The 26,406-nt window shown below is 41.8% G+C and overlaps 1 protein-coding gene across 3 annotated transcripts in view; it reads right to left on the reverse strand.

Moving 5' to 3' along the window:
* Nucleotides 1-479: 479 nt before the first annotated feature.
* LOC132405061 (diacylglycerol kinase theta-like) overlaps nucleotides 480-26,406 on the reverse strand; it is a 345,666-nt gene continuing 319,739 nt past the window's right edge. For 2 of the 3 annotated variants that reach the window (XM_059989792.1, XM_059989793.1), the window contains 2 exons: nucleotides 11,788-11,940; nucleotides 481-4,480 (listed from right to left, as the gene is read on the reverse strand). In XM_059989792.1, the coding sequence (XP_059845775.1) occupies nucleotides 4,379-4,480; nucleotides 11,788-11,940 (255 nt within the window). In that variant the 3' untranslated portion in view covers nucleotides 481-4,378. Of the gene's footprint in view, nucleotides 4,481-11,787; nucleotides 11,941-26,406 lie in introns of all 3 variants that reach the window. The other variant, XM_059989791.1, reaches the window with a different exon arrangement.

Below are 26,406 nucleotides of genomic sequence, written 5' to 3' on the forward strand. Positions count from 1 at the left end.
AACTGTTAATTCATTTCCATTCCTGCTGCCAACATTCTGTGCATGTTGCTCTGCAGGATCTTTTGTGTTTAATCTTTATCTTTAACCAGGTCAATATGGTGCATTAGCTTTGAACAACCTGAACACAAGGGCACTATTCAGTTAAAAATATGCTGCTATGTGTACATGCAACAAATGTCTATGGGCTCACACTTTTTCCAGCTGCATTGTCCTGATCTCCTCACTCACCCCTGGGGTGTTCAGATTTCCTCCCTCACTCTGAGGTGTCGTTCTACCCCCTCACTCACCCTCGAGGTATCCTGAACTCTTCACTCACTCTGAGGTGTCCTTCGCCCTCACTCACCTCAAGGTGTTCTTCTACTCCTTCATTCACCTCCAACATGTCCTTCTGCCCCCTTTGTTGTTCCTAACATGGGAAGGCAAAGGCTTTGGCTACATGTGGCGATTGGGTATAATTTGAGAAGTAGACAATAATGTACAAGTCAAAAGTACACTTTGACAATTCAACATGTACATTCATGAACTATTTGTAAAATTATAAACTATTTCATAGGAATGTCTGATTTTATTCTTTCGATAGATTTCTTACTGAACACAGAATTACATTCAGAAGGGATTATACAGTATATAACAGTGCAATTCCTTTACAACATCAACTCATTTCAAAATATACACAGTCGATGCAATTCACATCAAATGATGGGAATTCTAACTGAGCAGTAGATAGTGGAATGATGAGAATCTGAGAGTTTGATCAATATTTACAGTGTAAGATCTAGGTTCTGCAGAACACATCACCTACAGGAAGCACTCCCACATAAAACAAATCTGAAGACTAACACCACACAAAGCACATTGGAAAAGGACATTAGAGGTAATCAGTATTTGCCATTCAACTGCTCAGTACGGTTGAGCATCACCTGTTTGATTTTAACAAAATGATAGCTGAAATAGATTCCAGTAACAGTGTATCCAAACTAAACATTTGCATAAACACCGGCATTTTGATTAAAGAATTGTTGAGTTTTAACATTTTATTATTTGGTGTTTGGACTGTCGAGTATAATTTGTTTCCCATCACATTAATGTGGCAAAAACAGGCACATGAGCAGATCACTACATCTTCGCAAAACACAATAAAAATAATTTCTCACAATTACCTACCAGTTACTGATATTCTAAAGTGACCTTTGGAGGACAATGGTAACAATCACCTATTTCAGTGGAGAAACAGATTTTACTGTCAGTATTCACTGTTTAATGCTGGAAGTTAGTAAAAAAAAACTATAAAAGAAGCTCAATGTTTTAGGCTCAGCCAATGTTTTAAGTTTGTCATTTTCTTACTGACTTTGCATGTTATTTATTGGCCTCATCCAGAAAACAAGCAGCACAAACAAGGCACTAACAAAACACCATTGCCTGCTAGAGTCAGCTTTAGTAACTACACCATTGGCCAATAGGATTTTTGTAAAGTTTATATTTAAACTCACCCATTCTAGGTTATGCAGCCCCACACAATTAATTTAACTAATTAATAAGTGACACTGGCACAGAAGGATAAATCAAAATAATTTTTGTGAGATTATTATATATTGCCCTAGATTAAAACACTGCTTTAATACATTCAGACACCTTGCAGCTTTGGCCAGTAAAAGAGGCAAACATTTTTTTCCTCTCCAGGAAAGGAAGTGTAAATCCTGAAACTCATAAACAGACAATCTGTGACGTACTGCGGTCACAAATCAGTGTGCAGAAATGTATGATATGCTGCTAAAAACACAACCCATTCAATATCCTTGTACTTGCCTCTATGGTTACTAATATATAAATGCAACATAAATATAATTCCCAAGAAACCCAAAACATTAACATATAACAATCCACAAAACTTTAAGCATCATAACAAAATAGAATTGGTTCTATCAAATCAAAAAGGTACAAATATGCATTTAATTTTGTTTAAAAACTCTTAGCATTATCAAAATAGAACTCTAAAATTTCACCACGTAAACAATTTGGGACCTAGAAAGTTCCCCATCTTCTAATGGCTGCAATTTCCTTTCAGTAAAAGCACCAGCACACAACTAAAACAGAGTTGCATTTCTAAAGGAAAACCATCTTCCCCATTGTCATTATGAAAGATTTGTAAAGCACTTAATAATGTATGCATTTGCCAACTGTATCACCATGCCAGTACCACCCACCAAAGGAACTCAAACACAAAATATGGCTGATGATGAAAGTCTGAGGATTAAAAACCAAAAAATGTTCAAAAATATTGCAGAGCAGAAGGAGAATGAACAATTTAGATCACTTTCTGTTCTATTTCAGCACAGGAGTTTGTTTTAATTAACCTTTTGTTGAATATTTTAGCAGTGTCATGGCAAGAGGGAAGAAAATGAAGAGATTAAAACATGCAATAAAAAATAAACCAATTCCAATGGTATTAGATAACAAGATTCATGTATATCCAATTCAGTTCATGAGAATTAGACAAAATCCTTACTTCATTACTTTTCCCCACTGGTTGGCAAACAAACAAATTCCTGTGAGAGTGGAATGTGACAATGTATTATTGTAGATGGAATTGTGTTTGGTACTTCACTGCATTAATATTCACTGGAACAACAATGATGTTTGGCTATCACTCCCTGAATAAAACTAATGTAATGAGTGTTCATTATAGCAGAGATGCATGATACCATTACCACGCATTGTAAGCACAAGATGAATTCATGGTCAAAACTTTTCCCTTTTCTCGATGCATACCAGGGGAACCATACTGTGGATCATTGTGAAAACAACTGTGTTCTTCATTCACTGGGTTGCCTTTCTACTAAAAGCTAGGTAGGACACTTTGGCTGCTGTTAGTTCATAATTGTGACTCATGAGTGTTCCCTTTACACATACTCTTTAGACACTGTTACCAGCAGAAAAAGTTGTCTTTTATTGCTAATAACAGCTGGAGGTTTCACCACCAAAATCCCTTGCTCAGTAAAGTCAGGTACTCCTCTAGTACAGGGGGTGACGTGAATTTTGGAAAAAGTAAGGTTTCAATCTGTCAGTAACAGAAATGGGACATTTTGAACAGGTTATTCTAGTATTTTATACAAGTATCAAATAGTATTCAAAAAGTAGGGAACTGCATCATTCCATTTATATCCCCATGAGGGAGAGTAAACCCCTGAGCTAGCGTAGGACAGAATATCATTTGTCACATGATGTGTGATCATATGATGTGGTCACCCATACTGGCTATAATCACCAAGTGAAACAATCAAATTGATATGCCCTTAAATCATACTGTTTCAAAAAGTTTGGCAAAGATTACTTATAACCGGTGTCCTGAGACAAACCAGTAGGAAAATTTGTAACATTACAATTTACAACATTTTAAAACTAAGCTTTTGGAAAAATAAATAGGTGTTTGGAATGATGTTTGAGCTGTTCTGGTGCCCTCTCAAGAGAGAATATTCAGTTTCACTAAATCTAAAGCAATGTTGTTCTGAACCATTATTCACTCCTTTACTCATTGCTGCATTGAATGGTTATGACTAGTTCTGTGTTCAATCCATTTTTTGAACAATAACTGCATTACAATAATGTGGTGCTAATCAATGAGTGTGTTACTCTGGCTACATATTAACAATGCATCCCTGAATATCTATCACCCTCAAACATAAATATTATTTCTGTATAAAACTATTTTCTCTCTGCAAACATTTCTTTTTCAAAGTTCACTAAAGCATGAATAAGTCTACACCATTAATTAATATTATCAGTTCAAATAACAAAATAATCTGAGGTAAACAAATATTTTAAATGTTCTACCAAAAGAATATGAACATGTACAAGAATCTTGTGATCTCTTAAATGAATTTTGCGAAGGTCTGGAATGAAAATTTTAGAAATGTGAGTATTTTTCCAAAATAAGAGACAAGTAGGAAGAATTTTGAAAATGTATATTCTGCTAATTGTTTGACATTGTTTTCCTGGCCATTATGCTGGGGAGGTCAGAAGACATTACAGAAAAATCATTGTGAAGAGCTGCTCATGTTAAGTTCTAACAGTGCAGAGCATGTTCCTGAAGGGGCAACAATTGAAGCATTTCCTTTCCATACATAGAAGTGATTACTGCAATAATTACTCTACCCTTCAGCTTAGTGAACAAGGAACATCAATCATTTACTTGATAATTCAGTGTTTCTGGGCTACTGGCTGGAGACATCAGACAATCACAGCAAATTTCCAATAGAAATTAGCAAATAAATCTCAAGATTATTACAATGCAAACTGCTCCAAACTTTACATCACTCAGCAATTAAATCCTGATTTCTATCTCCAAATGTTGAAATGAGCTGGTAAGTGTTTTTATTTTTCAGTTGCCCACCTCAGTGGGAGGAAAACTCTCTGCTCTTGAATCTTTGAAACCCCCAGCTTGCTTCCTCTGTTTTTGTTTACATCGTTTCAACATATGAACCTGGGAAAAAAAGAATCACAATTTGTGTAAAACAGAATTTCCTTCAGAGCAAACAGACCGCCAGGTATGTTAGCAACTTTTAAGAGACTTTATGTATGGATATGAATATGTTGGGAATGGAGGGACACGGAATTATCTGCAGGACCTGCCAAAGGGTTTCAGCCCAAAGCATCGACAGTACTTTTTTTTCCAAGGATGCTGCCTGGCCTGCTAAGTTCCTCCAGCATTTTGTGTGTGTTGCTCGGATTCCCAGCATCTGCAGATAATCTCTTGTTTGTAGTTGACAGAATAGATGGCTTTGTTGTTGTTTGCAGATGATATGAAGATTGCTAGTGTTGAGGAAACAGGCTGCAGGAGGACTTAGATTAGGAGAATGGGCAAGAAAGTGGCAAATCAAATATAATGTTGGAAAATGCATGGTCATGTACTTTGGTGGTAGAAATAAATTTGCAGACTATTTTCTAAATAGGGAGAAAATCCAAAAATCTGAGATACAAAGGGGCTTGGGAGTCCTTGTTCAGAACACCCTGAAGGTTAACTTGCAGGTTGAGTTGGTGGTGAGGAAGACAAATGTCATGTTAGCATTCATTTCAAGAGGTATTGATACACATTCTTCACATGACAACAAAACTGACACTTCACCATAATCAAATTTGATCAGCAACAACTACAATTGGAGAGTGAGGGTCAATCTAAATGGATCCATAAGACATAGGAGTAGAATTAGGCCATTCAGTCCATCGAGTCTGCTCCACCATTTGATCATGGCTGATCCCGGATCCCATTCAACCCTTTACACCTGCCCTCTAACCCTATCCCTTAATGCCCTGACCAATCGGGAATTTATCGACTTCTGCTTTAAATATACCCATGGAATTGGCTTCAACTGCAGTCTGTGGCAGAGCATTCCACAGATTCAACAGGTCTAGAATTACAAGAGCAGGGATATAATGCTGAGGCTTTATGAGGCACTGGTGAGGCCTCACCTTGAGTATTTGTGAGCAGTTCCGGGCCCCTCATCTTAGAAAAGATGTGCTGACATTAGAGAGGGTTCAGAGGAGGCTCACAAGGATGATTCCAGGAATGAAAGGGTTATCATTGGAGGAATGTTTGATGGCTCTGGGTCTGTACTTGCTAGAATTTGGAAGGTTGGGGGGGGGGGGGATCTCATCAAAACCTTTTGAACGCTGAAATGCCGAGACAGAGTAGATGTGGACAGGATGTTTTCCATGGTGGGGGAATCTAGGACAAGAAGGCACTGCTTCAGGGTACAGGGGCGTCCATTTAAATCAGAGATACGGAGAAATTTCTTTAGCCAGAAGGTGGTGAATTTGTGGAATTTGTTGCCACATGCGCTGTGGAGGCCAGATCATTGGGTGTACTTAAGGCAGGGATTGATAGGTTCTTGAACGGACATGGCACTAAAGGTTACGTGGAGAAGGCCGGGAACTGGGGTTGAGGAGGAGATAGAAAAAAAGATTAGCCATGATTGAATGGTGGAGCAGACTTGATGGGCCAACTAGCCTAATTCTACTCTTGGGTCTTTTGGCTCCCTAACCTTGCCTACCTTACATGCACCATCATAGGATCACAAGCTTCCTACCTCTCACTACCACCCTTGGTAAAGACCAACAACCTTGTAAGATGTTGCAAGCAGCTGGCCTGCATTGTAACAGATTACTCAATGTTGGCTTATACTCAGGATCAAACTGTAGGGTAGCCTAATGCTCCTGCAGCTCGAGGGAGAGAGGGAGGGATAGGGGGAGGGGAGAGAGAGTGAGAGAGTGAGAGAGTGAGAGAGTGAGAGAGTGAGAGAGAGAGAGAGAGAGAGAGAATGAGAATGAATGAATGTGCATGTCTGTGTGTGTGTTTTCTCTGGGTGTTCCTGTTTTCTCCCACATTCCAAAGCTGTATTGGTTAGTAGGTGAATAGGTTATTGTAAATTGTCCAGTGGTTTGGCTGGGGCTAAATGCAGAGTTGCTGGTGGTGCGGCTCATTCAGCTGGAAGGGCTGTTCCGTGCTGCATCTCGAAATCAAGAAATCTACATCAGTGACAGAAAATGGAGGGACCACTCAATAAGTCAGGCTGCATTTGTGCAAAGAGAGAGAGTTGACATTTGAGGAACAATGTAAGAGTAAAAGGACTGCAAGGGACAAATTGGTCCTCTGGAAGCTAGAATGATAATCCATGTGCGGAGTCAAAACAGATGAGGAAGATCTTAAATGCATTCTTTACACCTGTATTTACTCAGGGATGGAGTCTATAGAAGTGAGGCATTGCAGCATCAACTTCATGGACTCTGTACAGATTACAGACGAGGAGGGTTATTATCCTGAGACGAATCAGGATGGATAAATCCCCAGGGCTTGACAAGGAATTCCCTTTATGGGAGACAAGTGCATAAATTATCATGTCTCTTAGTGACAAGAGACTGTACCAGAGGATTGGAGGACAAGCCAATCTTGTGTACTGGGAAATTTATTGGAAGGTACTCTAAGGGATCGAATATATACGTATTTGGTTAGACATGGACTTACTGAGGATAATTTGCATAACTTTGTGTGTGGCAGATCATGTCTACCCAAACTTTTGAGTTTTTCGAGGAAGTTACCAGGAAAGCGGATGAAGGCAAGGCAATTATGTCTATGTGGATTTTAGTAAGGCATTTGACAAGGTTCCACATGGGAGGCTGGTCAAGAAGGTTCAATACTCAGCAATTAGAATGAGATAGTAAATTGGATTAGACATTGGCTTTCTGGGAGAAGCCACAGAGTGGTAGTAGAGGGTTGCCTCTCTGAATTGGCAACCTGTGACTAGTGGTGTGCCACAGGAATCAGTACAGGGTCCTTTGTTTGGAATCTATATCATTGTCAGGATGATAATGTGGTTAAATGCATCAGCAAATTTGCAAATGACATCAAGATTGGGGTGTAGTGGACAGCGAGGAGACTATCATGGCTTGCAGAAGGATCTGCATCAACTGGAAAAATGGGTTAAAAAATGGCAGATGGAATTTAATGCAGACAAGTGTGAGATTTTGCACTTTGGTAGGACCAACCAGGGTAGGTCTTACACACTGAACGGTCAGGCACTGAGGAGTGTGGTAGAACAAATGGACCTGGGAATACAGGTCCATAATTTGTTGAAACTGGCATCACATGTAGATAGGTTCATAAATAAAGCTTGTGGAATACTGGCCTTCATAAATCAATATATTGAGTACAGAAAATGGGATGTTATGTTGAAGTTGTATAATAGTTATATAACTGAAAGAGTGCGGAGAAAATTTACAAGAATGTAGCCAGGTCTAGAGGACCTGAGTTATGAGGAAGGACTGAATAGGTTAGGACTATATTCTTTAGAATATAGAAAACTGAGGAGATTTGATAGAGGTATACAAAATTATGAGGGGTATAGATAAGGAAAATATAAACAGGCATTTTCCACTGAGGTTGAGTGGGATGACAATCAGAGGTCATAGGTAAATGGTGAAAGGTGAGAAATTTAAAGGGAACATGAAGGGAAACTTTTCACTCAGAGGGTCGTTGGAGTGTGGAATGAGCTGCCAGCAAAAATGGTGCAAGAAAGATCGATTTTAACGTTTAAAATAAGTTTGGATAGGTACATGGATAGTAGGTATTTGGAAGGCTATGGTCCCTGTGCAGGTCAATGGGAGTAGGCAGTTCAAACAGTTTCCAGCAAGGATGAAGGGACTGCTTCTCTCTGACTCCTTAACAAAAAATGACTGGAGAGCTCGGAAGGTCAGGCTGTGGATAGAAACAGAAAACCTACAGCACAAAATAGGCCTTTTGGCTCACAATGTTGTGCCAAACATGTACTTACTTTAGAAATTACCTAGAGTTACCCATAGCCCTCTATTTTTCTAACCTCCATGTACCTATCCAGGAGTCTCTTAAAAGACCCTATCGTATCCACCTCCACCACTGTCACTGGCAGCCGATTCCACGCACTCAACACTCTCAAAACTTATCCCTGACATCTCCTCTGCACCTACTTCAAAACACCTTAAAACTGTGCCCTCTCGTGCCAGCCATTTCAGCCCTGGGAAAAAGCCTCTGACTATCCACATGATCAATGCCTCTCATCATCTTATACACCTCTATCAGGTCACCTCTCATCCTCTGTCGCTCCAAGGAGAAAAGGTCGCATTCATTCCGATCTATTCTCATAAGGCATGCTCTCCAATCCAGGCATCATCCTTGAAAATCTCCTCTGCACCCTTTCTATAGGTTCCACATCCTTCCTGTGGTGAGGTGACCAGAACTGAGCACAGTACTCCAAGTGAGGTCTGACCAGGGTCCTATATAGTTGTAACATTACCTCTTGGCTCTTGAACTCGGTTCACCTCGGTTGATGAAGGCCAATGCACCATATGTCTTCTTAACCAGAGTCAACCTGCACAGCAGTTTCGAATATCCTATGGACTCGGACCCCAAGATCCCTCTGATCCTCCACACTGCCAAGAGTCTTACCATTAATACTATATCCTGCCATCATATTTGACCTACCAAAATGAACAACCTCACACTTATCTGGGTTGAACTCCATCTGTCTCTTCTCAGCCCAGTTTTTCATCCTATAGATGTCCACATTATCCACAACATCCCAAAACTTTGCGTTATCAGCAAATTTGATAACCCACCCCTCACTTCCTCATCCAGATCATTTATAAAAATCACGAAGACAAGGGTCCCAGAACAGACCCCTGAGGCACACCTTTGGTCATTGAACTCCATGCAGAATATGACCCATCTACAACCACTCTTTGCCTTCTGTGGGCAAGCCAATTCTGGATCCACAAAGCAAGGTCCTCTTGGATCCCATGCCTCCTTACTTTCTCAGTAAGCTTTGCATGGGGTTCCTTATCAAATGCCTTGCTGAAATCCATATACACTACATCTACAGTTCTACCTTCAGCAATCTGTTTACTCACATCCTCAAAAAATTCAATCAGGCTCGAAAGGCACGACCTGCCTTTCACAAAGCCATGTTGACTATTCCTGATCATATTGTGCCTCTCCAAATGTTCATAAATCCTGCCTCTCAGGATCTTCTCCATCAACCTACCAACCACTGAAGTAAGATTCATTAGTCTATAATTTTCTGGGCAATCTCTACTCCCTTTCTTGAATAAGGGAACAACATCCGCAACCCTACAATCCTCCGGAACCTCTCCCATCCCCATTGATGATGCAAAGATCATCACCAGAGGCTCAGCAATCTCCTCCCTCGCTTCCCACAGTAGCCTGAGGTACATCTCATCCAGTCCGGAGACTTACCCAACTTGATGCTTTCCAAAAGCTCCAGCACATCATCTTTCTTAATGTCAATATGCTCAAGCTTTTCAATCAGCTGTAAGTCATCCGGATAATCACCAAGATCTTTTTCCGTAGTGAATACTGAAGCAAAGTATTCATTAAGTACCTGTGCTATCTCCTCCAGTTACATACACACTTATCTACCGTCACACTTGTTCGGTCCTATTCTCTCACATCTTAACCTCTTGCTCTTCACATATTTATAGAATGCCCTGGGGTTTTTCTTAATCCTGCTCATGGTTCCTGTACCCTACCATCCTTCCCCTGTCTCACTAGAATGTACCTGTGCAGAACTCCATGCAAGTATCCCCTGAATATCTGCCACATTTCTGCCGTACATTTCCCTAAAAAACATCTGTTCCCAATTTATGCTTATAGTTCTTGCCTTATAGTTTCATATTTCCCCTTACTCTTATTAAACACTTTCCTAACTTCTCTGTTCCCATCCCTCTCCAATGTTATGGTAAATCAGATAGAATTGTGATCACTATCATTAAAATGTTCTCTCACTGAGAGATCTGACACCTGACCAGGTTCATTTCCCAATACCAGATCAAGTACAGCTTCTCCTCTTGTAGGCTTATCTACATACTGTATCAAGGATCCTTCCTAACAAACTCCACCACATCTAAACCCCTTGCTCTAGGGAGATACCAATCAATATTTGGGAAATTAAAATCTCTCACCATGACAACCCTGTTATTATTACACCATTCCAGAATCTGTCTCCCTATCTGCTCCTCGATGTCCCTGTTACTATTGGGTGGTCTATAAAAAAAACCTAGTAGAGTTATTGACCCCTTCCTATCTATAACCTCCACCCAGAGACTTAGTAGACAATCCCTCCATGACTTCCTCCTTTTCTGCAGCCATGACACTCTCTCTGATCAGCAGTGCCATGCCCCGACTTCTTTTGCCTCCCTCCCTGTCCTTTCTGAAACATCTAAAGCCTGGCACTCTAAGTAATCATTCCTGCTCCTGAGCCATCCAAGTCTCTGTAATGGCCACAACGTCACAGCTCCAAGTACTGATCCACACTCTAAGCTTGTCCACTTTGTTCATGATGGTTCTTGGCAACTATCAGTCTGAGCACATCCCTTCTCTATCACCTGTCTATCCCTCTCACATTGTCTCCAAGCTTTCTCTATTTGTGAGCCAACTGCCCCTTTGTCCTTCTCTTCAGTTCGGTTCCCACCTCCCAACAATTCTAGTTTAAACTCTCCCCAGTAGCCTTAGCAAACCTCTCTGCCAGGATTTTGGTTTCCCTGGGATTCAAGTGGTATAGGTCAACCTGCCCCAAAAGAGTTTCCCATGATCCAGAAATCTGAATCCATGTCCCCTGCTCCAATCCCTCAGCCACACATTTATTCTCCACTTCATTCTATTCCTATTCTCACTGTCATGTGGCACAGGCAGTAACCCCGAGATTACTACCTTTGAGGTCTTGCTTCTCAACTTCCTTCCCAACTCCCTGTAGTCTGTTTTCAGGACCTCCTCCCTTTTCCTACCTATGTCGTTGGTACCAATATGTACCACGACCTCTGGCTGTTCTCCCTCCCACTGCAGGATATCTTGGATGTGATCTGAAACTTTCTGGACCCTGGCACCTGGGAGGCAAACTTCCATCCGTGCTTCTTTCCTGTGTCCATAGAATTGCCTGTCTGACCCCCTAACTATAGAGTCCCCTATCATTACTGCTTTCCTTTTCCTTTCCCTATCCTTCTGAGCCACAGGGCCAGACTCTGTGCCAGAGGCACAGCCACTGTTGCTTCCCCCGGGTAGGCCGCTCCCTCCCCCCAACAGTATCAAACAGGAGTACTTATTGTTAAGGGGACAGCCACAAGGGTACTCTCCAGTACCTAACTCTTACCCTTCCCTCTCCTGACTGTGACCCATATATGTGTCCCGAGGTATCTGCGTAAAGACAGAGAGTCGACATTTGAGACCAATGCCTTGCCCACGCCTACCTTAGGCCCCACAGCAGAGATGATGATATGCCCTGGGGACTGAATCCAGGGCTCTCCGTCCACTTGCACAGGAATAGATTTGAGCAGGGTCACACGGAAATAGGTGCCCTGAGCAATCCGGATTCCAGACCGCAGGCCGCTTTGAACTTGTCCCTGAGGAGGAGAATTTGCAGTGTTTACATATCTGTTATACACACACCAGACAGAACATCCAGTCTTCTGACTTTGTCAGCAACACATACAAATCCTTGCAACTTCTGGAATTACGGATCTTGCTACTTTTCAGTTAACTTCCCCGTGGATACACCCGAGCCTGGCTGTGAAAGGAAGAAAACTGGATGTGGCACTAGCAACACCATCATGTAAAAATCCAGAGCTACACAAACACCAACAGAAGCTTGAAAGACTATAAGATATTGGAGCCCAGTTAGGCTATTCAGCCCATCGATTATGCACCCCCATTCCATCATGGCTGATCCCGGCTCCTACACACCCTATACGCTTGTCTTCTTGCCATATCCTATGATGCCCTGACCAATCAGGAAACTATCAACTTCGGCTTTAAACATACCCACGGACTTGGCCAGTCTGTGGCAGTGTTCCACAGGCTAAAAAAAGTCCTCAGCTCTGTTTTAAAAGGTTGCCCCTTAGTTTGAGGCTGCGCCCTCTAGCTCTGGATACCCCCATCATAAGAAACATCCTCTCCACATCCACCCTGTCTGGTCCTTTCAACATTTGGTAGATTTCAATGAGATCCCACGTCATTCTTCTAAATTCCAATGAGTACAGGCCCAAAGCTGCCAAAAGCTCCTTGTATATTAACCCCTTCATTCCTGGAATCATCCTCGTGAACCTCCTTTGGACTCTCTCCAATGATAACACATCTTTTCTGAGATATGGAGCCCCACCTTGTTGACAATATTCCAAGTGGAGCCTGACTAGTGTCTTATAAAGGGTCAGCATTATCTCCTTGCTTTTATATTCTATTTTCCATAAATTAAATGTTAACATTACATTTGCCTTCTTTACCACAGACTCAACCTGTGAATTAATCTTCTGGGAGTCTTGCACGAATATTCCTATGTCTCTCTGCACCTCTAATGTTTGAACCCTCTCCCCATTTAGATACTAGTCCGCACTATCATTCCTTTTACCAAAATGCATTATCATATATTTCCCAACATTGTATTCCATCTGCCACATTTTTGCCCATTCTTCCAATTTGTCTAAGTCCTGCTGCAATCACATTGCTTCCTCAGCACTACCTACCCTTTCACCGATCTTCACATCATCCACAAACTTTGCCACAAAGCCATCAATTCCATTATCTAAATAACTGACAAACAATGCTGACCCCTGAGGAACACCACTAGTCACTGGCAGCCAAAACTTATCCCTGGTAGAGGAAAGATACTAAGAAGATGGCCTACACCTGGGGACAACTTGAAAGACTGGTCAATGACAGAGGACTTTGGTGAGCTGATGTCGGTAGTCTGTGCCACAGTAGGGGTGATAGGCTTAAAAGAAATACTGTTTAAACTTCCTGTCTTTTCTCATTGGAATGTAAAATGTAGGATGTGGAAACTATAGAAAGGGTGCAGAGGAGATTTACAAGGATGTTGCCTGGATTGGGGAGCACGCCTTATGAGAATAGGTTGAGTGAACTTGACCTTTACTCCTTGGAGCGACAGAAGATGGGAGGTGACCTGATAGAAGTGTACAAGATGATGAGAAGCATTGATAGACAGAGGTTTTTTCCCAGGACTGAGGATGAGAGGTTTTAAAGTGCTTGGAAGTAGGTACAGAGATGTCAGGGGTAAGTTTTCTTAAGCAGAGAGTGGTGAGTGCGTGGAATGAGCTGCTGAATACAGTGGTGAAGGCAGATACGATAGGGTATTTTAAGAGACTCCCGGAGAGGTACATGGAGCTCAGAGGAATACAGGGCTACGGGTTACCCGAGGTAATTTCTAAAGTAAGTACATGTGGGCCAAAGGACCTGTATTGTGCTATAGGTTGTCTACGTTTCTGGGCTTTAAATATATAAACTTTCAAGCCAACCTTCATTCAATCTCACTCAATTCAAAGAATCAAATAAAACTGTTTAGTATCTGTGAGTAATGAGCAAAGTTCTGACCAGAAGTCAGATTACTACATTAATGGGGTTGTATTATAGACCACCCAATAGTCAGCGAGAATTGGAGGAGCAAATCTGCAGACAGATAGCAGACAACTGCAGTAAACATAAACTTGTGACATTAGGGGATTTTAATTTTCAACATAAAGCTTGCAGAGAGATTTAGGCCAGTTAGAAGACTGGGCTGAAAGATGGAAGATGGAGTTTAATGCTGATAAGTGTGAGGTGCTACATTTTGGTAGGACTAATCAAAATAGGACATACATGATAAATGGTAGGGCATTGAGGAATGCAGTAGAACAGAGTGATCTAGGAATAATGGTGCATAGTTCCCTGAAGGTGGAATCACGTGTGGATAGGGTGGTGAAGAAAGCTTTTGGAACGCTGGCCTTTATAAATCAGAGCATTGAGTATAGGAGTTGGGATGTAATGTTAAAATTGTACAAGGCATTGGTAAGGCTGAATTTGGAGTACTGTGTACAGTTCTGGTCACCAAATTATAGGAAAGATGTCAACAAAATAGAGAGAGTACAGAGGAGATTTACTACAATGTTACCTGGGTTTCAGCACCTAAGTTACAGAGAAAGGTTGAATAAGTTAGGTCTTTATTCTTTGGAGGGTAGAAGGTTGAGGGGTGACATGATAGAGGTATTTAAAATTATGAGGGGGATAGATAGAGTTGATGTGGATAGGCTTTTTCCATTGAGAGTATGGGAGATTCAAACAAGAGGACATGAGTTGAGAGTTAGGGGGCAAAAGTTTAGGGGTAACACGAGGGGACCTTCTTTACTCAGAGTGGTAGCTGTATGGAATGAGCTTCCAGTAGAAGTGGTAGAGGCAGGTTTGCTATTGTCCCTTAAAAAATAAATTGGATAGGTATATGGATAGGAAAGGAATGGAGGGTTATGGGCCAAGTGCAGGTCGGTGGGATTAGGTGGGAGTAAGCGTTTGGCATGGACTAGAAGGGCCAAGATGGCCTGTTTCCGTGCTGTAATTGTTATATGGTTATATTGATTGAGACTCCCACACTGTTAGAAGTCTAGACGGGTTAGAGTTTGTAAAATGTGTTCAGGAAAGTTTTCTAAATCAATGTATAGAGGTACCAACAGAAAGGATGCAATATTCGATCTGCTATTAGGAAACAAGTTAGGGCAGGTGATGGAAGTGTGTGTAGGGATATACTTTGTTCCAGTGATCATAACACCATTAGTTTCAACTTGATTATGGATAAAGGTAGATCTGGTCCTCGGGTTGAGGTTCTAAACTGGAAAAAGGCCAAATTTGAAGATCTAAAAAGCGTGGATTGAGACAGGTTGTTCTCTGGCAAGGATGTCATTAGGAGGCCTTCAAAGGAAAAATTTTGAGAGTGCAGAGTTTGTATGTTCCTGTCAGGATTAAGGGCAAAGTGAATAAGAATATGGAACCACAGTTCTCTAAGGATATTGGAACTCTGATAAAGAAGAATAGAGAGATGTATAGGAAACAGGGAGGAAATAAGATGTTTGAGGAGTATAAAAAGTGCAAAAAATACTTAAGAAAGAAATCAGGAGGGCTAAAAGAAGACATGAGGTTGCTTTGGCAGTCAAGGTGAAGGATAATCCTAAGAGCTTCTACAGGTATATTAAGAGCAAAAGGATAGAATAGACAATAGGTGCAGAAGTAGACCATTCGGCCCTTCGAGCCTGCACTGCCATTCTGAGATCATGGCTACTATCAATACCCGGTTCCTGCCTTATCCCCATATCCCTTGATTCCCCTATCCATAAGATACCTATCTAGCTCCTTCTTGAAAGCATCCAGAGAATTGGCCTCCACTGCCTTCTGAGGCAGTGCATTCCAGACACCCACAACTCTCTGGGAGAAGAAGTTTTTCCTTAACTCTGTCCTAAATGACCTACCCCTTATTCTCAAACCATCCCCTCTGGTACTGGACTCTCCCAGCATCTGGAACATATTTCCTGCCTCTATCTTGTCCAATCCCTTAATAATCTTATATGTTGCAATCAGATCCCCTCTCAATCTCCTTAATTCCAGCGCGTACAAGCCCAGTCTTTCTAACCTCTCTGTGTAAGACAGTCTGGACATCCCAGGAATTAACCTCGTGAATCTACGCTGCACTTCCTCTATAGCCAGGATGTCCTTCCTTAACCCTGGAGACCAAAACTGTACACAATACTCCAGGTATGGTCTCAACAAGGCCCTGTACAAATGCAAAAGAATTTCCTTGCTCTTGTACTCAATTCCCTTTGTAATAAAGGCCAACATTCCATTAGCCTTCTTCACTGCCTGCTGCACTTGCTCATTCACCTTCAGTGACTGATGAACAAATACTCCTAGATCTCTTTGTATTACTCCCTTACCTAACTCTACACCATTCAGATAATAATCTGCCTTCCTGTTCTTTCTCCCAAAGTGGATAACCTCACACTTATTCACATTAAATGTCATCTGCCAAGTATCTGCCCACTCACTCAGCCTATCCAAGTCACCCTGAATTCTCCTAACATCCTCATCACATGTCACACTGCCACCCAGCTTAGTATCATCAGCAAATTTGCTGATGTTATTCTCGATGCCTTCATCTAAATCGTTTATATAAATCGTAAACAGCTGTGGTCCCAATACCGAGCCCTGTGGCACCCCACTAGTCACCACCTGCCATTCCGAGAAACACCCATTCACCGTTACCCTTTGCTTTCTATCTGCCAACCAGTTTTCTATCCATGTCAATATCTTCCCCCCAATGCCATGAGCTCTGATTTTACCCACCAATCTCCTATGTGGGACCTTATCAAATGCCTTCTGAAAATCGAGGTACACTACATCCACTGGATCTCCCTTGTCTAACTTCCTGGTTACATCCTTAAAAAATTCCAATAGATTAATCAAGCATTATTTGCCCTTTGTAAATCCATTCTGGCTCGGCCCAATCCTATCACTGCTATCTAGGTATGCCACTATTTCATCTTTAATAATGGACTCTAGCATCTTCCCCACTACTGATGTTAGGCTGACAGGACGATAGTTCTCTGTTTTCTCCCTCCCTCCTTTCTTAAAAAGTGGGATAACATTAGCCATTCTCCAATCCTCAGGAAATTATCCTGAATCTAAGGAACACTGGAAAATGATTAACAATGCATCCGCAATTTCCAGGGCCACCTCCTTTAGTACCCTAAGATGCAGACCATCTGGACCTGGGGATTTGTCGGCCTTCAGTCCCATCAGTCTACTCATCACTGTTTCCTTCCTAATATCAATCTGTTTCATTTCCTCTGTTACCCTATGTCCTTGGCCCATCCATACATCTGGGAGATTGCTTGTGTCTTCCCTAGTGAAGACAGATCTAAAGTACTTATTAAATTCTTCTGCCATTTCTCTGTTTCCCATAACAATTTCACCCAATTCATTCTTCAAGGGCCCAACATTGTTCTTAACTATCTTCTTTCTCTTCACATACCTAAAAAAGCTTTTGATATCCTCCTTTATATTCCTGGCTAGCTTGAGTTCGTACCTCATTTTCTCTCCCCGTATTGCATTTTTAGTTAACTTCTGTTGTTCCTTAAAAATTTCCCAATCATCTGTCCTCCCACTCACCTTAGCTCTGTCATACTTCCTTTTTTTTAATGCTATGCAATCTTTGTTAACCACTGTGGCCCCTTTTCCCCCTTTGAATCCTTCCTTCTCCGGGGGATTAACTGATTTTGCACCGTGTACATTATTCCCAAGAATACCTGCCATTGCTGTTCCACTGTCTTTTCTAGGATATCCGTCCAGTTAACTTTGGCCATAGAATAGAATAGTACAGCACATTACAGGCCCTTCGGCCCACAATGTTGTGCTGACCCTCAAACCCTGCCTCCCATATAATCCCCCACCTTAAATTCCTCAATCTACCTGTCCAGTAGCCTCTTAAATTTCACTAGCGTATCTGCCTCCACCACTGACTCAGGCAGTACATTCCATGCACCAACCATTCTGAGTGAAAAACCTTCATCTAATATCCCCCTTGAACTTCCCTCCCCTTACCTTAAAGCCATGTCCTCTTGTTCTGAGCAGTGGTGCTCTGGGGAAGAGGCGCTGGCTGTCCACTCTGTCTATTCCTCTTCATATCTTGTACACCTCTATCATGTCTCCTCTCATCCTCCTTCTCTCCAAAGAGTAAAGCCCTAGCTCCCTTAATCTCTGATCATGATCAATACTCTCTAAACCAGGTAAGGGATAACATTGGTCCTCTAGGTCGGCTATGTATGGAACCAAAAGAAATGGGTTCTTTGTGTCTATATTTACTAAGGAAACTGGCATGGAGTCAATGGAAATAAGGCAAACAAGTAGTGAGGTCATGGAACCTATACAGATTGAAGAGGAGCAGGTGCTTGCTATCTTGAGGCAAATCAGAGTAGATAAATCCTCAGGAGCTGACAGGGCATTCCCTCAGACCTTGAAGGTGACTAGTGTTGAAATTGCAGGGGCCCTGGCAGATATATTGAAAATGTCAGTATCTATGGGTGAGGTGCCAAAGGATTGGAGGATAGCTCATGTTGTTCCGTTGTTTAAAAAAGGTTCTAAAAGCAATCCAGGAAAATATAGGCCAGTAAGTTTGATGTTGGTAGTAGGTAAATTATTGGAAGGAGTACTAAGAGAAAGGATCTACAAGTATTTAGATAGACAGGGACTTAGTAGGGAGAGTCAACGTGGCTTTGTGTGTGGTAGATCATGTTTAACAAATCTATTAGAGTTCTTCGAGGAGGATTTAGGAAAGTGGATGAAGGGAAGGCAGTGGATGTTGTCTACATGGACTTCAGTAAGGCCCTTGACTAGGTCCCACATGGGAGGTTAGTTAGGAAGATACAGTCGCTAGGCATACATGGTGAGGTAGTAAATGGGAGAAGTCAGACAGTGGTAGTGGAGGACTGCTTCTCTGAGTGGAGGCCTGTGACTAGTGGTTTGCCACAGGGATCAGTGCTGGGTCCATTGTTATTTGTCATCTATATCAATGATCTGGATGATAATGTGGTAAATTGGTTCAGCAAATTTGCTGATGATACAAAGGTTGGAGGTGTAGTGGACAGTGAGGAAGGTTTTCAAAGCTTGCAGAGGGATTTGGACCAGCTGGAAAAGTGGGCTGAAAAATGGCAGATGGAGTTTAATACAGACAAGTGTGCAGTATTGCACTTTGCAAGGTCAAACCAAGGTAGGGCACTGAGGAGTGCAGTAGAACAGAGGGATCTGGTGCCAGGATCCGCGATATCTCGGATTGAGTTCTCAGTATTCTCAAGAGGGAGGGTGAGCAGCCGGATGTCGTGGTCCACGTAGGGACCAATGACGTGGGTAGGAAGAGTGAGGAGGTCCTGAAAGGTGGGTTTAGGGAGTTAGGTGCCAAGTTAAAGGACAGGACCTCCAGGATAGCAATCTCAGGATTGCTACCAGTGCCACGTGCAGGTGGGTTTAGAAATAGTAAGATAGTGCAGATCAACACGTGGCTGAAGACATGGTGAAGGAGGGAGGGCTTCAGATTTATAGATAATTGGGCAGTTTTCCAGGGAAGGTGGGACCTGCTCCGGTGGGATGGTTTACATCTGAACTGGAGGGGGACAAATGTTCTTGCAGGTAGGTTTGCTAGAGAGGCTTCAGTGGATTTAAACTAGATACAAGGCGGGAGGGGAACCAGAGTGCAGGATCAGATGTATGGGAGAAGGAAGAAAAAAGAAGATAATAAAGTTCTTTGTACAATTAGAGATAAACAGAGAGGAAGAGGTGGAGAATTTCTTAAAATGCATTTATTTTAATGCTAGGAGCATTGTAAGAAAGGTGGATGAGCTTAGAGCATGGATTGATACTTGGAAATATGTTGTAGCTATTAGTGAAACATGGTTGCAGGAGGGGTGTGATTGGCAACTAAATATTCCTGGATTTCGTTGCTTCAGGTGTGATAGAACCGGAGGGACAAGAGGGGGAGGTGTTGCGTTGCTTGTCAGAGAAAATATTACAGCGGTGCTCTGACAGGATAGATTAGAAGGCTCGTCCAGGGGAGACTATTTGGGTGGAATTGAGAATGGGAAAGGTGTAGTAACACCTATAGGTGTGTATTATAGACAACTTAATGGGGAGCGAGAATTGGAGGAGCAAATTTGCAAGGAGATAGCAGATATTTGTAGTAAGCACAGGGTTGTGATTGTGGCAGATTTTACTTTTACACACATAGACTGGGAAGCCCATACTGTAAAAAGGATGGATGGTTTGGAGTTTGTAAAATGTGTGCAGGATAGTTTTTGCAGCAATACATAGAGGTACCGACTAGAGAAGGGGTTGTGTTGGATCTTCTGTTAGGGACTGAAATAGGTCAGGCAACGGAGGTATGTGCTGGAGAGCACTTTGGGTCCAATGATCACAATGCCATTAGTTTCAATACAATTATGGAGAAGGACAGGACTGGACCCAGGGTTGAGATTTTTGATTGGAGAAAGGCTAATTTTGAGGAGATGCAAAAGGATTTAGAAGGAGTGGATTGGGACAATTTGTTTTATGGGAATGATGTAATAGAGAAAAGGAGGTCATTTAAAGGTGAAATTTTGAGGGTACAGAATCTTTATGTTCCTGTTAGGTTGAAAGGAAAGGTTAAAAGTTTGAGAGAGCCATGGTTTTCAAGGGATATTGGAAACTTGGTTAGGAAAAAGAGAGATATCTCCAATAAATATAGGCAGCATGGAGTAAATGAGGTGCTCGAAGAATATAAAGAATGTAAGAAAAATCTTAAGAAAGAAAATAGAAAAGCTAAAAGAAGATACGAGGTTGCTTTGGCAAGTAAGGTGAAAATAAATCCGAAGGGTTTCTACAGTTATATTAATAGCAAAAGGATAGTGAAGGATAAAATTGGTCCCTTAGAGAATCTGAGTGGACAGCTATGTGTGGAGCTGAAGGAGATGGGGGAGATTTTGAACAATTTCTTTTCTTCTGTATTCACTAAGGAGAAGGATATTGAATTGTGTAAGGTAAGGGAAACAAGTAAAGAAGTTATGGAAACCATGCCAATTAAAGATGAGGAAGTACTGGTGCTTTTAAGGAATATAAAAGTGGATAAAATTCCAGGTCCTGACAGGATGTTCCCTAGGACCTTGAGGGAAGTTAGTGTAGAAATAACAGAGGCTCTGACAGAAATATTTCAAATGTCATTAGAAACGGGGATGGTGCCAGAGGATTGGTGTATTGCTCATGTGGTTCCATTGTTTAAAAGGGTTCTAAGAGTAAACCTAGCAATTATAGGCCTGTCAGTTTGATGTCAGCGGTCGGTAAATTAATGGAAAGTATTCTTAGAGATGGTATATATAATTATCTGGATAGGCAGGGTCTGATTAGGAACAGTCAGCATGGATTTGTGCGTGGAAGGTCATGTTTGACAAATCTTATTGAATTTTTTGAAGAGGTTAGGAGGAAAGTTGATGAGGGTAAAGCAATGGATGTTGTCTATATGGACTTCAGCAAGGCCTTTGATAAGGTTCCGCACGGAAGGTTAGTTAGGAAATTGTTAGGTATTAATATTGAAGTAGTAAAATGGATTCAACAGTGGCTGGATGGGAGATGCCAGAGAGTAGTGGTGGATAACTGTTTGTCAGGTTGGAGGCCGGTGACTAGTGGTGTTCCTCAGGGATCTGTACTGGGTCCAATGTTGTTTGTCATATACATTAAGGATCTGGATGATGAGGTGGTAAATTGGATTAGTAAGTATGCAGATGATACTAAGATAGGTGGCGTTGTGGATAATGAAGTAGGGTTTCAAAGCTTGCAGAGAGATTTAGGCCAGTTAGAAGAGTGGGCTGAACGATGGCAGATGAAGTTTAATGCTGATAAGTGTGAGGTGCTACATTTTGGTAGGGATAATCCAATTAGGACATACTTGGTAAATGGTAGGGCATTGAAGAATGCAGTAGAACAGAGTGATCTAGGAATAATGGTGCATAGTTTCCTGAAGGTGGAATCTCATGTGGATAGGGTGGTGAAGAAAGCTTTTGGTATGCTGGCCTTTATAAATCAGAGCATTGAGTATAGGAGTTGGGATGTAATGTTAAAATTGTACAAGGCATTGGTAAGGCCGAATTTGGAGTATTGTGTACAGTTCTGGTCACTGAATTATAGGAAAGATGTCAACAAAACAGAGAGAGCACAGAGAAGATTTACTACAATGTTACCTGGGTTTCAGCACCTAAGTTACAGGGAAAGGTTGAACAAATTAGGTCGTTATTCTTTGGAGTGTAGAAGGTTGAGGAGGGACTTGATAGAGGTATTTAAAATTATGAGGGCGATAGATAGAGTTGACGTGGATAGGCTTTTTCTATTGAGAGTAGGGGAGATTCAAACAAGAGGACATGAGTTGACAGTTAGGGGGCAAAAGTTTAAGGGTAAGAAAAGAGGGAATTTCTTTACTCAGAGAGTGGTAGCTGTGTGGAACGATCTTCCAGTAGAAGTGGTAGAGGCAGGTTTGGTATTGTCATTTAAAGTAAAATTGGATAGGTATATGGACAGGAAAGGAATGGAGGGTTATGGGCTGAGTGCAGGTAGGTGGGACTATGTGAGAGTAAGTGTTCAGCACGGACTAGAAGGGCCAAGATAGTCTGTTTCCGTGCTGTAATTGTTATATGGTTATATGGTATAGAGTGAATGCAAGCAGGCTTTTTCCACTGAGGCTCGGGAATAAAAAAAAACAGAAGACATGGGTTAAGGGTGAAGGGGAAGAAATTTAAAGGGAACATGGTGGGGGGGCTTCTTCACACAGAGAGTGGTGGGAGTGTGGAATGAGCTGCCAGATAAAGTGGTAAATGCGGGCTCACTTTTAACATTTAAGAAAAACTTGGACTGGTACATGGATGAGAAGTCTATGGAGGGATATGGTCCGGGGCAGGTCAGTGGGACTAGGCAGAAAAATGGTTCGGTACAGCCAAGAAGGGCCAAAAGGCCTGTGTCTGAGCTGTAATGTTCTATGGTACTCCTGCAATATTTGGCGTTGTTCTAATATTCCTTTCCATTCTGTGATCTTACAAAAGAAACAGATTCTAACTGGAAAAGAAGTTTGAAGAATGTTGCTCTGAAATTGAAATTCAACTGCTCTTAAGATAGAGTCATAGAAGACTACAGCACAGAAACAGGCCTTTCAGCCCATCTCATAAATGCTGAACTATTATTCTACTGAGTTCCATCAACCTGCAGCTAAACTATAGACTCCATACCCCTCCCATCCATGTACTTATCCATAACTTCTCTTAAATGTTGAAATCAAATGTGCATGCATCACTTGCACTGACAGCTCATTCCACACACTCACCATTGAATGAATATGTTTCCCTTCAGATTCCCATTGAATATTTCATCTTTCATCATTAAAGATCCAAAAGCTTTCCAACATAAGACATTTGAGCAAAGTTAGGCCATTTGGCCCATCGAATCTGTTCTGCCATTTCATCATGGCTGATCCAATTTTTCTCTCAGCCTCAATCTCCTGCTTTCTCCTCATGCCTTGACTAATCAAGAATCTATAAATCTTTGCCTTAAATTTACATAATGACTTAGCCTCCACAGCTGCCTGAAGCAAAGAATCCTACAGATTCACCACTCTCCTCCTCATCTCCATTCTAAAAGGATGAACCTCCATTCTGAGGCTGTGTCCTCTGCTCTTAAGACTCTCCCACATAGGAAACATCCTCTCCACATCTATTCAATCAAGACCTTTCATCATTTGATAGATTTCAGTGAGGTCAGCAGTCATTCTTCTGAATTCTAGTAAAAACAAGTACTTCATATGAGAAGCCACTCAATCCTGCAATCATTTTTGTGAACCTCCTCTGAACCCTCTTCAGTTTCAGCACATCCTTTCTCAGAAAAGGGGCCACAAAACCACTCTCAATACTTCAAGTGAGACCTCACCAGTGCTTCATATGAAGTCTCAACATTACATCCTTGCTTTTATATTCTAGTCCTCTTGAAATGACTGCTAACATTGCATTTGCCTTCCTCACCACAGACTCAACCTGCAAATTAATCTCCAGGGAATCCTGCACAAGAACGCCCAAGTCACTTTGCTCCTCATTTTTTTTTGTATTTCCTCTCCTTGTGTAACCTCTCTACTTTCCCAAAACTACCTCCCCTCCATCTACCTTCATATCGTGTGCAAACTTTGCAACAAAGCCATAAATTCCATCATCTAAATCATTGACATATAATGTAAAAAGAATTGGTCCCAACATAGACCCTTGTGGGACACCACTAGTCACCAACAATCAACCAGAGAAGGCTCTCTTTATTCCCACTCTTTGCCTCATGACAATCAATCACCACTCTATCCCTGCTGGAATCTTTTCCTGTAATATTGTGGACTTTTTATTTGTTAAACAGCCTCACGCGTGGTACCTTGTCAAAGGCCTTCTGAAACTCCAAGAGCACAGCATCAACCGATTCTCTCTTGTCTCTGCTGCTTGTTACTAAACACAGAAACATAGAAAACCTGCAGCACAATACAGGTCCTTCAGTCCACAAAGTTGTGCCGAACATGTACTTACGTTAGAAATTACTAGGATTACCCATAGACCTCTTTTTCTAGGCTCCATGTACCTATCCAAAAGTCTCTTAAAAGACCCTATCATTTACACCTCCACCACTGTCACCGGCAGCTCATTCCATGCACTCACCACTCTCTGAGTAAAGGCTTACCCCTGACATCTCCCCTGTACCTACTTCCAATCAGCTTAAAACTATGCCCTCTCATGTTAGACATTTCAGCCCTGGAAAAAAGCCTCTGACTATCCACACGATCAATGCCTCTTATCATCTTATACACCTCTATCAGATCACCTCTCATCCTCCGTCACTCCAAGGAAAAAAGGCCGAGTTCACTAAATTTATTCTCATAAGGCATGCTTCCCAATCCAGGCAACATCCTTGTAAATCTCCTACACACCCTTTCTATGGTATCCACATCCTTTCTGTAGTGAGGTGACCAGAAATGAGCACAGTACTCCAAGTGGGGTCTGACCAGGGTCCTATATAGCTGCAACATTATCTCTTGGCTCGAACTCAATCCCACGGTTGATGAAGGCCAATGCACCGTATGCCTTCTTAACCACAGAGTCAACCTGTGCAACAGTTTTGAGTGTCCTATGGACTCTGACTCCAAGATCCCTCTGATCCTCCACACTGCCAAGAGTCTTACCATTAATACTATATTGTCATCATATCTGACCTACCAAAATGAACCACCTCACACTTATCTGGGTTGAACTCCATCTGCCATTTATCAGCCCATTTTTGCATCCTATCAATGTCTGGCTGTAACCTCTGACAGCCCTCCACACTATCCACAACATCCCCAACTTTTGTGTCATCAGCAACTTCTTCATTCAGGTCATTTATAAAAATCACTAAGAGTAGGGGTCCCAGAACAGATCCCTAAGGCACAGCACTGGTGACCAACCACTTGGGAGGCTGGTCAAGAAGGTTCAGTTGCTTGGCATTCAAGGTGAGGTAGCAAATTGCATTAGACATTGGCTTTGGAGGAGAATCCAGACAGTGGTTGTAGAGGGTTGACTCTTTGACTGGAGGTCTGTAAGAAATGGTGTGCCACAGGGATTGGTGCTGGGTCCTTTGTTATTTGTCATCTATATCAATGATCTGGATGGTAATATGGTTAACGGGACCAGAAAATTTGCAAATGACACCAAGATTGGGGCGTAATGGAGAGTGAGGAGGCTATCATAGCTTGCAGAGGGATCTGCATCAACTGGAAAAATGGACTGAAAAATGGCAGATGGAACTTAATGCAGACAAGTTAGGACCAACGGTAGGGCACTGAGCAAACGGATCTGGGAATACAGGTACATAATTCATTGAAAGTGGTGTCACAGGTAGATAGGGTTATAAAGAAAGCTTTTAGAACTTTGGCCTTCATAAATCAATGTGTTGAGTACAGGAGATGGGATGTTATGTTGAAGTTGTACAAGATGTTGGAAAAGCCTAATTTGGAGTATTGTGTGCAGTTTTGGTCAGCTCCTACAGGAAAGATGTAAACAAGGTTGAAAGAGTACAGAGAAAATTTACAAGGATGTTGCCGGGCCTGGAGAACTTGAGTTATAAGGAAAGATTTAATTGGCTGGGACTGTATTCTTTAGAATGTTGAAGATTGAGAGGAGGAATTCAAAATTATGAGGGGTTAAGAAAGGGTTAAAGCAAGCAGGCTTTATTTTTACTAAGGTTGGGTGGGACTAAAACCAGAGATCATGGGTTAAGGGTGAAAGGTGAGAAATTTAAGAGGACCTTGAGCAGAAAGTCATATTAGGTTTAAGATTGCATTACTGAACATGTGAAACAGCTTCCAAATCCAACTAAAAACTTCACTAAAAATACCTTTTCTGAGGTAAATTATGTTAAATTACTGCCGCAAACAGTGAAGTAGTGAGCGACGGTGAGGCGAGTTCCCAGGGTTGAATTGATGTAGGCGGAGTTCT

Source organism: Hypanus sabinus, chromosome 14 (genome assembly GCF_030144855.1).
Source record: "Hypanus sabinus isolate sHypSab1 chromosome 14, sHypSab1.hap1, whole genome shotgun sequence".
In the NCBI taxonomy this organism is placed as follows: Eukaryota; Metazoa; Chordata; class Chondrichthyes; order Myliobatiformes; family Dasyatidae; genus Hypanus; species Hypanus sabinus.